Here is a 12,614-nt window from a genome sequence, read left to right on the forward strand (position 1 = left end):
TCCCATGTGACTGCAGAACACAGTTAGCTTGAGGAGCTTTTCTCTGCTCTCAGTTTGTAAGATGTAAAAACACACATATTGATTAGGTGTGACAGCTTAATGCATTGGTCTGCCAGCACGCATCTTTAGGGTATTGGTGTCTCTTTCAAATTCTCATTCACTTAAAGAGGAAGGAGAGGAAGCACAAGTTTTAATTGTTTTTATTTTGTCTTGTGTATTTGGAGTTTTAGTCAGGTGTCAATTAGCATAGTTCTTTAGCTATGACAGTGTGGTGAGATAGGGGGCTCTATTTTTGTTTCTCTCTGAGCTGAACTAGAATCACACAGAGCCCTGCTATAACTATCCAAACAAGCACAGCATTCACACAGAGTGCACATGGCTCTCTCCACCACCTGCTACTGGCCTCACCACAAGGGAAAACCTCCCTGGTATTCTGACTGTGCGTTCCATAGCAATTATTAAGGAAGAATAAACATTGATCGTTGTTCCTGGAGTGATTGACCGCATTTAAAGTCATGTTTTTTTGTTTTTTGAAAAAAGATCAGTTTGTGTTTTGTGGTTAGAAAAACAACCCCATGGTGTGCGCCATCTTCCACAATATACAAGCACAAGTTAAGCATTCCTGCCAAGAAGGGTGAACTTTGCCAAGCAAAATGATTTATTATTCATTGAATAATTACTTGGTAATTGTTGTAGGTGGCTTATAAATGACTCTGTCGAAAGCATTTCCTCTGGAGTTGAAATCACTTTTCATCATAGAGGGGCAATGACAACATACTGTATAGTTTCTTTATGTCTTTTGGCTCCAGCTTATTGCATTTCCCATGCCATTTAGGGAGCATTGGAGAGCTGTGTTTCATGCAACAAATCATTATCCATCAGCACTGTGGCAGCCAAAGCCACTGCTACGCTCCAACAGTAACAAAGCAGCATATAGAAACGCAGGACTTGCTTATGGTGAGATTCACGTCCTTCAATTGTTTCTCAGGGACTGCAGGCCTGCCATACAGATTGTAGTTCTTTCATAAATATGTGTGACATACTCAAGAGGTTACCTTTCTTATGTCCTATGTAGTCTACTTGACTACATAAGACACTTTGTTTTTGTTTTTGTTACTGAACAGTAACATGCAATTTGCCTTTCAGACTGCTTATTAAATTCCATTAAAAAGATTGGGTGCATTGGTCCGTACTGAACATAATTTAACTAATTGTATATGCAATTCATGGCCATATAGTTGCTTTAGTCTCACTTCACTTATTCTACATGACAAACAGGACATTCCAGGCCAATATGTCTTCAAAAGAGGAAATTTGAGACTGGACACAAGCTAGAAGTATGAGAGTCTGTTAAGAATTGTCACAATTATCAGAGACTTAATATCATATCGTTATTCAATTTCCCTGCCCTCATTTATTTGGCTGTGTAAGAACTGTGAATGAATTTTTCTGTAATGTGAGGAGGTCTTTAGTTGTTCTGCAGTATGTGAAGGCTTATTTGTCTCAAAGTATTTCCTGAGTCTCTGTGTTATTGGGGCATTTCCTGTCTCAGCTGTGTCATGCCAGTTTGGACCTGAATCAGTCACACTGTGGTTCCACCTGGAGTTTACTGATGAACTATTTTGCTCATAATGAACCAACTCTCAAGAGGAACTAAAATGTCACTTGGACCAATTATGGAAATTATAATTGGTTCACATCTCAGCTGAGACTTGTTCTAGTGGGAGGGACTCTGTATTGTGTCATGAGGAATGTGTGAAATTCAATTTTCATCATCATCTTATTACCATTGTATAGTGACAAGAGATTTCTGTTCATTCTTTACAGAATCAGGCCTCAGTGTTTTGTTGTAAAAGAAGTCAGGGTGGCTCTTTTCAAATGTAACAGACATTCGCTGGTTTTTACCTCTCAAATGGCAGGAGTTAGTTGCATCAATAGTTAAGGCAAAAAAGCAAGCAGGCATGGCCCATACACCATCAGTGATTAAACACATGAACATTATTATCGTTTTTATCATCCCTTCTTAGCCTCATTGGTTCAGTGGGGAAGGGAAAAGTTGCACTTGTTCCAGTTTGTCCCCTTGCTCTTGAAAGCTGCAGAGTGCTTAGTGGAAAGTGAATCTGTTACCCATACAGAGTAAAGGCCACCTCATCATTTAGAATCAAAGACAGTGTAACCAGATAGTCTGTGCAGCTTGGAGAAGGAAAATGTGACCTGCCTGTAAAGCTAGGGTCATGTGCAGGAATGGTTGGACTTTGATGAAAAGCATAGAGACACTTCATCAGAAAAAAATAATGATGGAAGTTTTACATTCATAATGTGAACAGAAAACTTGTAGGAGAAATATTGGAGGGCAGTGTCATATCATGTGAGGCTCAAATTGTGTGTGTGGTGGATTGTGTGTGAGTGTGTAACACTGCAGAGTAGTTGTTTGCAGCATATTTTAACATATGAATGAGGGAATCTCCTTTAATGCTTAATGTGGAATGTAAAGACATTCACTGGCATATAAATAGGTTCTAATGAATTCATTTATTGACCTAATTAGTGAAGTCATTAACATAACAGGTTACCTTTAATATCCTGCTGGTAATTACGAGAGGCTCATCATAGAGTTTGCTGGGTATACAGGTGGCCCTTGCTGTGCATTTGTTAATTTCATATTTCCACTATACTTCTATAATTTGGTGCAGTGAGCATCAAAGTCTTCAGCATGGTGTCATGAATTAATGTCCTAAATGAAATATCAAACAGTGATAACATATAAAAGGAAGGTTTTAGTGTTTACTTCTCAAACTTATAAGTGGAATTAGTATTCGAGCCTGCAACGTATGGCTGGGTCGTTATGTAGCCTGTGAGCGGTGACGTGGCCTGTCAATGCTGCTGATCACATCCCCAGGGTGTGAGCGGCTCGATGGCGCTGAAGGACAGTGTGTCCTCAGGGACTGATGGGTATAAATGCTGGAGCCCCTGGTGTCTGCCTCCTATTGCCTGCACGGGTGGGCATGAAGAGCATTTCACACAGGAGCAAAAAGAAGAGGCTTTCCACTTTGGTGAAAGGTACCACAGGTGAGACATTGCAAGAGAGGAGGTGAGTCCCTGCATGGAGGGATGGAGGGTGTGGTCGTGTTGCGACATTTATGATCCATTTCTCTGTGGAAAAATTGGCTTGTGCTTTAACATAGTTTCTGTATTTCTGTAAATGGGGATTTTAGCAAGATATTACAAATGGTAATGTTTTCATGCACCACAATTAAGAGCAAAAAAAAAAAACAAAACATATGTGACTGAGTGATAAATTGCTCTCGACTTGGGCTTTGATCAACAGTCTCTTCCATGTAGGTCGCACCATGAACGACATTGATCTCTGTGCTTTGGTTGTAGCACGGGAAAGCAGGCCACTGTTTTCCTCAACTGTGAAACTATCAATTTCGTCTCTGCCCCGAAGCAGTATAATTAACACTACAGACACTGGATCAAAGGCAGAGAAAACCATGAACGGATTACAGAAATATTTTCTTAGGATTACATCAGAAGCTTTTTGACTGTAATAGGGGGGTATTGAACTTTTATCAGGCTTTTAGTAGTTTCCAATAACGATAACATGTAAATGCATTTTCTTTTGTAGTAGCTTATGTGTTTAACTTTGGTTTTGAAATTTTAATAAAACCCGAAATGGCTTTCTGGAGCTAGGCCACATGTTCATAACTGCTGGTGCTAACATCAACTGGAGTGGTGCATTTTTAGTGGAACGATATGACAGATATGACAGGAAATAATAACTTCAAGCAGGAGGACAAACAGCTGACCTCAAAGTGCCATTACACATGTATTCTGCAATCATACCATTTCCTCTGTGGATATGGTATGTTATTTTATTTATGTCATTATTTTGCTTTGCTTAATAATTTGATATTTGGTCTGTCTTCGTTTTTACCTTGATGTATCTTATCTGAACACATTCACTCCTCCTCTCCTACCACCCCTGACTCTTGGACTTCATGCACCCAACTTCCTCATGGCGGACTTTTTGGGGGTCCTACTTCCTCCCTGTCCTCCTAACATGACAACGCCAAACCTTCCAATCCGCTTTTTCCCCCTACGCCCTGGTACATCTCTCCTCATGTGTCCTCCCTTCTGATTGGAGATTGCAGAGTGCACTATTGCCCCAGTTGCAATGGAGGACAGTGACCATGAGACTCACTCTTCATCAGATGCACAGGACTCCTGTCCTGCATCCCCTACTCACAGCAGGGACCATTATGCTGAGCAGGTACTGGTGACACTTCCCCAAAGGTCCTAAACGCTCCATTTTACTCCCTATCAAGATACCCATTACTTTTACCCTTCAGCATAGTACCTGCTGGTACATTAACACAACATGAGCACAGAGCCCAACGGGCAAATTTAAAAGGCATCATTCTGATGGTAGCTGCATTATTTATCTTTGCGCTCGAACAGCCAGGAGAGTTACTGTATGTCTGTGGGACTTGGAGAGCTGTGCTAACTGGAGTCCAGAGTATGTGCAGCAGCTTACAATTCAGCTGTGTATCTTCTTACAGCAAAAGGCTTTACTGTGCTATTTTTTTATTTTTACAGCTCAATGTGTATTATGTCTGGGAATGAGGAATAAAACTGACTGATTTTGTTGTCAAATAACAACCATGAAGAAAGTCTGTCTGACATTTCTTCTTCACTCTCTGTCTGCATCTTCACTGGAAAACTAAAATCAAGGAATTATTTTCTTCTGGTGTAAATTTTTACTCTCATTTCTGAAAATGTGTATTTACTACTTTCCGGGTCTCTATTCTTTACTTTCTAAACTGGCTCTGTACCTCCTCCTCCTCCCTCTGCCCATCTTTCCCTCCACCTTCTGCACCATCACATCCTCTTCAGCATTCAAGCCATTCGGACGACTCTGAGGTGGAGAACATTATGCAAGACCCTCACAACCATGGGGGGCACCGCCACCATGTCCACAAGCACCACCATCACCCTCATGGCCTTGAGCCTCATGATGCACACAGCAAAGTTGCAGGGGGAGACCGGCCCCACACTCCATCTTATTTGCAGCCCCCTCCCCCTGCAGCGGGTGGGGCGCAGTTGGATTCAGGGTCAGATGACCCCAGTTTGCCGCAGAGCAGAAGTGTGGAGTTTGACTTGCCCTCCAGGCCCAAGAGCCCGTGGGGTCGATTTGACCCGTACAACAATAATGAGGTAACACGTCGGGTCCACCTAAAAAAAAAAAAACTGAAGATAAACAAGAGCTGTGTGGTTTAGTTCTGCCTTTAAGGTGATGTGGTGTAATGTGTTCGTCAGACTGATTAGTACTGATGCTTTCAACAAGTTGAAGTTCTTCTGGTGGAACAGGTTGTGTTTGACGCTGTTAGATGGCTGTGGTACTTTTTGTTCTTGTTGCATTGTTGGCTTCTACTTGTGGAAAAGTTGATATGCTGTGAACGGGTCAATACAATTTTCTGAGTGGTTGATAACAATGTTTTCTTGTCATTTCCACATGGCAAAGTGTAGTTGACCATGTATCATTTTATCTTTGTCTACACTTTTAGGACCAGGACAAGGAGTATGTGGGTTTTGCAACACTGCCAAACCAGGTGCATCGCAAGTCAGTCAAGAAAGGATTTGACTTCACACTCATGGTGGCAGGTAAATCCTCATCTGCGCATTAACTTTGATCTTGAGTCCGGCCTTTGACTTTGAAGGGGTTACTAAACACCCAGCCTTAACCTACAGTAACTGTTTTTGTCTTTGTTGTTCTTTGTTTGAAGGGGAGTCTGGCCTGGGAAAGTCCACTCTGGTCAACAGTCTGTTTCTCACAGATCTCTACAAAGATAGGAAACTGCTCAATGCTGAAGGTGAGGAAGCTTTAGCCTTTGATACACATTTTTCCTGCTGCGCTTTTTCCAAATAAATATTTGTTCAACTATATATTGTGGCTGATATTAAACAACAGTGTTCTGTTTGTGTTTGTTGTCTAGAGCGAATCACACAAACTGTAGAAATCACCAAACACACAGTGGATATAGAAGAGAAAGGTGTCAAACTGAAGCTCACCATTGTGGACACGCCTGGGTTTGGGGATGCTGTGAACAACACAGAATGGTATGTTCAATGAAAAAGATGCTCTCAGTTTAAATCAGCCTCTGAGGATGTAGCTGTGTAAATAATCTGAACCTGCTGTGGTTAAAGTCATGTGCAGTAGTACACCGTTGCCTCACAGACTGAATGTCCTTGTGTGCATTTCTGCTGCAGCTGGAAGTCAGTCGCTGACTACATCGACCAGCAGTTTGAGCAGTACTTCAGGGACGAGAGTGGCCTCAACCGCAAGAACATCCAGGACAACCGCGTACATTGCTGCCTCTATTTCATCTCACCCTTTGGTCATGGGTACGACGAAGCTGTAGGGCTCCTCTGGGGATTAGTTAGCTGTGCCTCGGTGTTAACGGGGGAAATAAAGCACTTGACTACAGTAAAATGCTCATAGTTGGCATTTACTAATGTTAATGTTACCGTTGCCTTCTTTTCCCATAAAAAACACATCACTGCAGTGTGCTATTTCCTCACAGCCTTTGTCCTAAGCACGTATAACCAACTGAGTTATTGAGGATTATGGGGAATATCCAATGTTTACTTGCAGTGCATTCAGCCCCATAAATTCTTAATGCAACAGGCTCCTGCTGCCTCCAGGTGAATTTACATCTGTGCAGCACTTTCGCTCTAATCAAACGTTTGTGCTGAGTGCTGACGTTCTTCCCAGCACATTATTGCATGTGCACTGTTCAACATTACTGTGCTCATTAAGGACTCAATACACCATAAACCTAGTAATGCCGCAGTGCAATCGTCCTTAATGGACGAACAGCTCCCTCTGCTGATGGACTTTAGTTAGTACTGATCCGTTACTACAAAGAGAAGTCGCACAAACCTCTGCTACCGCTTATCATCCAACTTGTGTTATCACCTGAAATAAAATATCAGAATAAAGATTGAGAACTATTTATGTTAAATTTATTATTTTTTACTTTCAAGAATCAGTTCAAATTGAATTCGCTGTTGGTTCAAACCAGACTGAGAACAAACATGTCTACTGGCCGAAGCTGTGTCTTGATGACTGTTGTGATAGAGCAGTTGTCCCTTAGGCTAATGAGGGAGCAACTCCAATGAGCATTTATGTAAAGAGGGCATGTTGTTTCATTTTGTGTGTGTTCTTTCTCGTCCAGTCTTCGTCCTTTGGATGTGGAATTTATGAAAGCACTACATGAGAAGGTTAACATTGTTCCTGTTCTGGCCAAAGCTGACACACTGACCCCTAGTGAGGTGAAGAAAAAGAAAATCAAGGTAAGACAGCTCTGAAACAATGAACTGATGATCTGTACATGTGTCATCCTGTAAATGAAGCTGAAATTGCAGAGCAGAGATGAATTAGTTTCAAACATCTCATCATCAGCATTTTTCAGCAATGCTTTCATAGTGAAGGTTGCATTGAGGGAAAGACAGAGAGAAAGAGGGGATGACATGAAGCAGCGGCCTCAGCTTAGACTCGAACTCAGGCTGCTATGTTCAGGACGGTACCTTCTCTGATGCTGCAGATCCGAGAGGAGATTGAGCAATACGGCATCAAGATATATCAGTTCCCTGACTGTGACTCTGATGAAGATGAGGAATTCAAACAGCAGGACCTTGAGCTGAAGGTGAGCACCACACCAGCCTAGTGTCTGTGGTTCTTTTCTTCCACTGTGCTTTCTACATGCTGCTGATGTCAGAAGGTCCACAGTTAACATCCAAGTGTGATATGATTTTTGAAGCATGAAACGTTTCATCTTGTTTTGCAATGTTATTGTCTTTATTGCCTCAATGTAGTGTAGTGATGTTAAAAAAAAATATTCAGACCATGTAACACATGACTGCGGTCATCACTCTACAACTGACTCCCTCCACCCTTCTCCCTTCATATGCTGCCAGCTAGGATGCTATCAGTTCATCAGCTGATCCCTCATGAATGTATTGTGTTACCTGATCAGGGAAGAAAATATAAAACATTGGTGAGCATTTTAAATATTTATGAATTAGGGGTTAGTACTCCTGATGAAACTAAACCAGATTAGATGTTGGAGAAAACGAGACAAAGACAAGAAAAGAAAAACAAATAAGCTGTGAACACCTCTGCTCTGCACCAACCAAGTCATCTATACGTTCCACTGCCAGACTTTTTTGGAACAGCCTTTTTAATTTTATGACCTCTCTGTTCTCCCCAAAAGGAAAGCATTCCCTTTGCAGTAATTGGCAGCAACACAGTGGTGGAAGCCAAAGGGAAGAGGGTGCGGGGCCGTCTGTACCCCTGGGGCATCGTAGAAGGTGGACACATTTCCCATTTGCATCAACTTAAAGTTGTATTAACAGAATATAAAAGAAAATCATCATCATCATCCGTGACCTGAGTCCTCAGAGACACTTCTTGTATAGCTGTTGGGCTTCTGCATAAGTAGATTTTGAAGAATGCTCATTGTCTTGTTGCCATTGTACTTGGTGCTGTTTTCAGTGGAGAACTCTGCACACTGTGACTTTGTGAAGCTGAGGAACATGCTTGTTCGCACGCACATGCAAGATCTCAAGGATGTGACTCGGGAGACCCACTACGAGAACTACAGAGCCCAGTGCATCCAGAGCATGACCCGCATGGTCGTGAAGGAACGAAACCGCAAGTACGCTCATGCTGACACACAGACACAGAGCGATACTCTGTTTTGTAGAAGTGTGGAAGAAGGACATGTTAGATATGAAGGTTATAGTTTTGAGCTTGTGATGATTAGTTCTGGTCGTTAGTCTGATCTCTCCAATGATGTCACTGTCACCTGACCAGCTGCTGCCAGGAACTTATGGCAGCTTGGGGTCATTGACTAAGTGGCAGGACGTGAAATATTCAACCAGCACAGCTAGAATCAGCTCTCCCACAAATCCACCAGCATTAAAGCCCCCATTTGTTGTGACATCTACGTCAAACATCTGGCTGTTACTTGGTATTGGTTTGTCTCGTGAACATCAGCTAAAGAACAATTAACATGGATCTTCTCTCTGCAGTAAACTGACCAGGGAGAGCGGTACAGACTTCCCCATCCCCGTTGTGCCTGGAGTGACGGATAGTGAGACAGAAAAGCTCATCCGAGAAAAAGATGAAGAGGTACAGCACGAACTGGAGTCACATCAGCACCAACATGGTCACAGCCACAAGTGTGAACACAGTTCTGAGCAGTACGTCTGCTCGAACACTCAGGCTGGTTCAGAGACGCACTCAGAGAGGACGATGGAAGATGAAGCTCTCTGAGTCTGTAGATCTGAATAGAATCTTTATGATGGACACTCAGGTCATGTTTTGTGAAGCTAACAATGAGTAGCCTCAAAAACATGAACTGGTGTAATTATACGTTTGACCCCTGTCCTCCAACCCTCTGGACCTTTGAACTGTGGGAAGAAAACAACAGACTGCAAGAGGCACTTAAGAGCCAATTATTTCTCCTTTATAGCTGCTTCATCTACTAGTGGCCATTCACTTAAGGTTACATCCTGCCAACACTATTGAATCTTTCAATAAGTCGCTTTATACTCGCTGTAAAATTGACCTTCGACAGGGAGCAGGAGCTAACATTTTCTAAAAATTTACCAGGTAGTTCAGCTGTCCAGTTTCTATATCCCAGACTCAGCCATCTGCTGAGAATTGCTCCATAATGTCACATCTGACAGAGTCAGCTTTAATGTCAGCAGCCAGCATATATTCATGCGCTCGATTTAAAAAATACTGTGAAATGATACCGTTGGTATAGAGTAGGAATATTATTGTTTTCTTCATGTTCCTAATATTTAATGTGCTGTCGTTTATGAGGCCAGTCACTTGGATTATTTCCCAGTTAAGGTAACTGAGAATGAGCAGCCGTACATCATTGTACATGGTGTTAGTGTTCATTCCCTCCTCCCCATTCATTTCATCTGTTTGTCAAATAAAGAGAACATTTTTCCTCATTTCCTTTTTTTTATTTTACTTTTTGTAAAATCAATTTAAAAATGTAGCTATTGCAAGAGTTTTCCTGCAGCATGAAACTATCTCAGTGTGTTGGAAATGTGAGCAGGGGGTTGTAGTCAACTTGTGTGTTAACATTACACAAAGTACAATCACATTACGGCTTCTGCTGCTTAACTTTAACGTGATAAATCCATTCTTTCATTCATCCGGGGCAGAAGGGGTGCTGTGCCATCAGAGCCATCGCAGAACATGATGAATCTAAAAAACAAAAACAAAGTAGAAGCAGTTCAGTGTTCTGAATAAGTGCAATATTTTATTTGAATGGTTTCCTACAGTCAACCAGCACAGATCACATGATCCAGAGAGAACAGACTAATCTGCTATTGATTAGTTTTCCGTGCAGTCGTGTGTGAGTAAGTTTGTGTTAAAGGCTGCACCGCCTGTTGACACATTCAGACTGCATCCTCCCATAAACGTTATAGTGGATGTGTGAAGTCATGGCTGCATCACATTAAACCTACTAACGCTCATCTCGTCTCTTTTGACAGCTGCGGCGGATGCAGGAGATGCTCCAGAGGATCCAGGACCAAATGCACACTCAGAAAGAAGCCTATTAAACCCAGACAGGTGTTCACGTCTCTCTTTCACTGGGAACACAAAAACAGGAAACATTCCTTCCTCTGCACCATCAGCATCCATTTGTGTCCACCGAGCACCGCTCAGCCTCATCTGCAGCACGTCACACATGGATCAGGGACCAGGAGGAGGCGGTAAGATGATCTGACTCCCTTTATATGCCCCAGACTCTCCGCTGCAGCAAAACACTAGAAAAAAATAACAGGTCTGCTGTTTGCTTGAATAAATCAGTCTCTAATTTGATGGTTAGTTCACATATCTGAACTTTATTTAGCTCTGTGATCACAGCGGGGTTTTTGCTTGGTTTTCTCTTTTTACATCAGGCGTTTATGACGTTTACATCCAAGTACTGATGACCTGCTCAAATTTTTTTAGAAGCACGCTTTTCTGGTGCAATTGTTTATTTTTACTATCCTTATCGGCCAAAATGCATATAAGTTACTATAATTTAATTTTCTATATTACACTCATAAATATGCTTTTTTTTTTTTTTTTTTTTTACAGTTTTTCTCTTTTTCTGAACTTGTTTCTGGTTTTATTAAACTACATGTCACTGTTCAACATGTATGGATGTTCGTTTCAGGCAGAATTTCCTGTTGGGTCATTTAGTCTAATCTATTTAGGAGAAGTGTTTAATGTACATTTAGTGTCTGCGTGTTTTTTCATCGTGATGCCTCACAGCCAGACTTACTCACACAAACCACAGCTTACTGACGTCCCCATCCAAATTAACACGGTTCTTTAGAAGTCCTTTGTTATGACCAAACCCCCCAAAGCAGAGTCAGTTCATCACACATGCGATGAACTCACGAGGTCACGTGAAGGAGCTGATGGCGACTGCCAGAGGTCGGACACAGTGAGACCAGATCTTTATTTTGCATGAAGTGAGTTTTTAAGGGCAGCGTGATATCAGAGGCATTGTGTTTATTTTTGCACGGTTTTGTGAAGGTTACTCAGATCAGTGTGTTGACTGTAAAGTTTACAGGCCGTGAAAACATGCAGCTTCTTCCTGTCAGGGAAATAGATCCGGAGTTGGATTTCTTTTTTTCTGGGGCGGGCGTCACAACAAAGTTGTCACTTCAAGTGTAGTCATGGTGGATTATGAAAACCTAAATGTTTATCCTATAATCAAAGTCAACAGTGCTAAACGTAACTGTCCTAAATTTTCCTTTTCAGAGTGACTTTAGTTTTGTATTGGCAGGATGAATCTTGTTTTTCGAATAATTTATCAAAGCAAAGAGATGATCAGAATTAGTGAATGACTTTTTCTCTTGCAGATAGTTTCTATGTTCCCTATTTTGGAAATTTGTTGACTCTGCTGTTGTGATCTGTTTAAAAAAAAAAAAAGAAACAAAACAAAAACATTCCTGTGTGTCAGAGTCAGGTATGGCTTTTTCTTCCTCTTTCCTTTGTTTTCTGCATTTGTTTTATATTAAATTTGTCTTTTGTTGTTTTACTTTTTGGAGTCTATTTATGTAATAAATTTATAAATGAAATGCAGATGGAGGTCAATATGTACAAATTCTAATATTGTAATAAAATATGAATATAATTTCATGTCTCCATCACAGATTGGGTTTTGCTTTATTTTGTGATAACGAAGGCAGAATTCAATGACATGGCTTCGTTTTATGAATGAGTTTTGAAGCAGTCACAACTTTAAATCAAGTTATCAAAATTAGATTTTCATCATTTCAAACGTTTTATTGTAGTTTTGTTCAAATGTTTGCTCATCCCCTAAATGTTTTTGTGCCAAATGTCTTTCAGGGATTCTTGCTTAGTTTCACTTAAAATCAATAAAATGTGATTTGCAGCTGTATACTTTGCAGTAAAATTGGCTCGATTGTTGGACTTGTGACTTGTCAAGGTCATCAGGTTGCATCTTACTTAACTGCTGTAGTTTATTGGAAATGAACTTTATTGCTCCAGTCAACATTTGGGTTAA

General features: G+C 41.2%; 1 protein-coding gene across 1 annotated transcript; it reads left to right on the plus strand.

Moving 5' to 3' along the window:
- The first annotated feature begins 4,175 nt into the window (after positions 1-4,175).
- On the plus strand, positions 4,176-12,488 carry septin4b (septin 4b). Its single transcript, XM_029518340.1, has 12 exons — positions 4,176-4,273; positions 4,897-5,217; positions 5,568-5,664; positions 5,787-5,873; positions 5,997-6,120; positions 6,271-6,405; positions 7,239-7,356; positions 7,608-7,709; positions 8,277-8,373; positions 8,558-8,720; positions 9,097-9,196; positions 10,582-12,488. Exons 1-12 carry the CDS (start codon positions 4,178-4,180, stop codon positions 10,648-10,650), a joined length of 1,509 nt encoding a protein of 502 aa, XP_029374200.1. The 5' UTR covers positions 4,176-4,177; the 3' UTR covers positions 10,651-12,488.
- The last annotated feature ends 126 nt before the right edge of the window (positions 12,489-12,614 follow it).

This window comes from Echeneis naucrates, chromosome 13 (genome assembly GCF_900963305.1).
Source record: "Echeneis naucrates chromosome 13, fEcheNa1.1, whole genome shotgun sequence".
Taxonomy (NCBI): Eukaryota; Metazoa; Chordata; class Actinopteri; order Carangiformes; family Echeneidae; genus Echeneis; species Echeneis naucrates.

What these genes read in the sequence shown, in the direction of transcription:
- septin4b (XM_029518340.1), top strand. Translation starts at nt 4,178, where the DNA reads ATGGAGGACAGTGACCATGAGACTCACTCTTCATCAGATGCACAGGAC. An exon ending in GAAACTGCTCAATGCTGAAG is followed by an intron (nt 5,874 to 5,996) that starts GTGAGGAAGCTT and finishes TTTGTTGTCTAG; the next exon opens with AGCGAATCACACAAACTGTA. An exon ending in TGAAGAAAAAGAAAATCAAG is followed by an intron (nt 7,357 to 7,607) that starts GTAAGACAGCTC and finishes CTGATGCTGCAG; the next exon opens with ATCCGAGAGGAGATTGAGCA.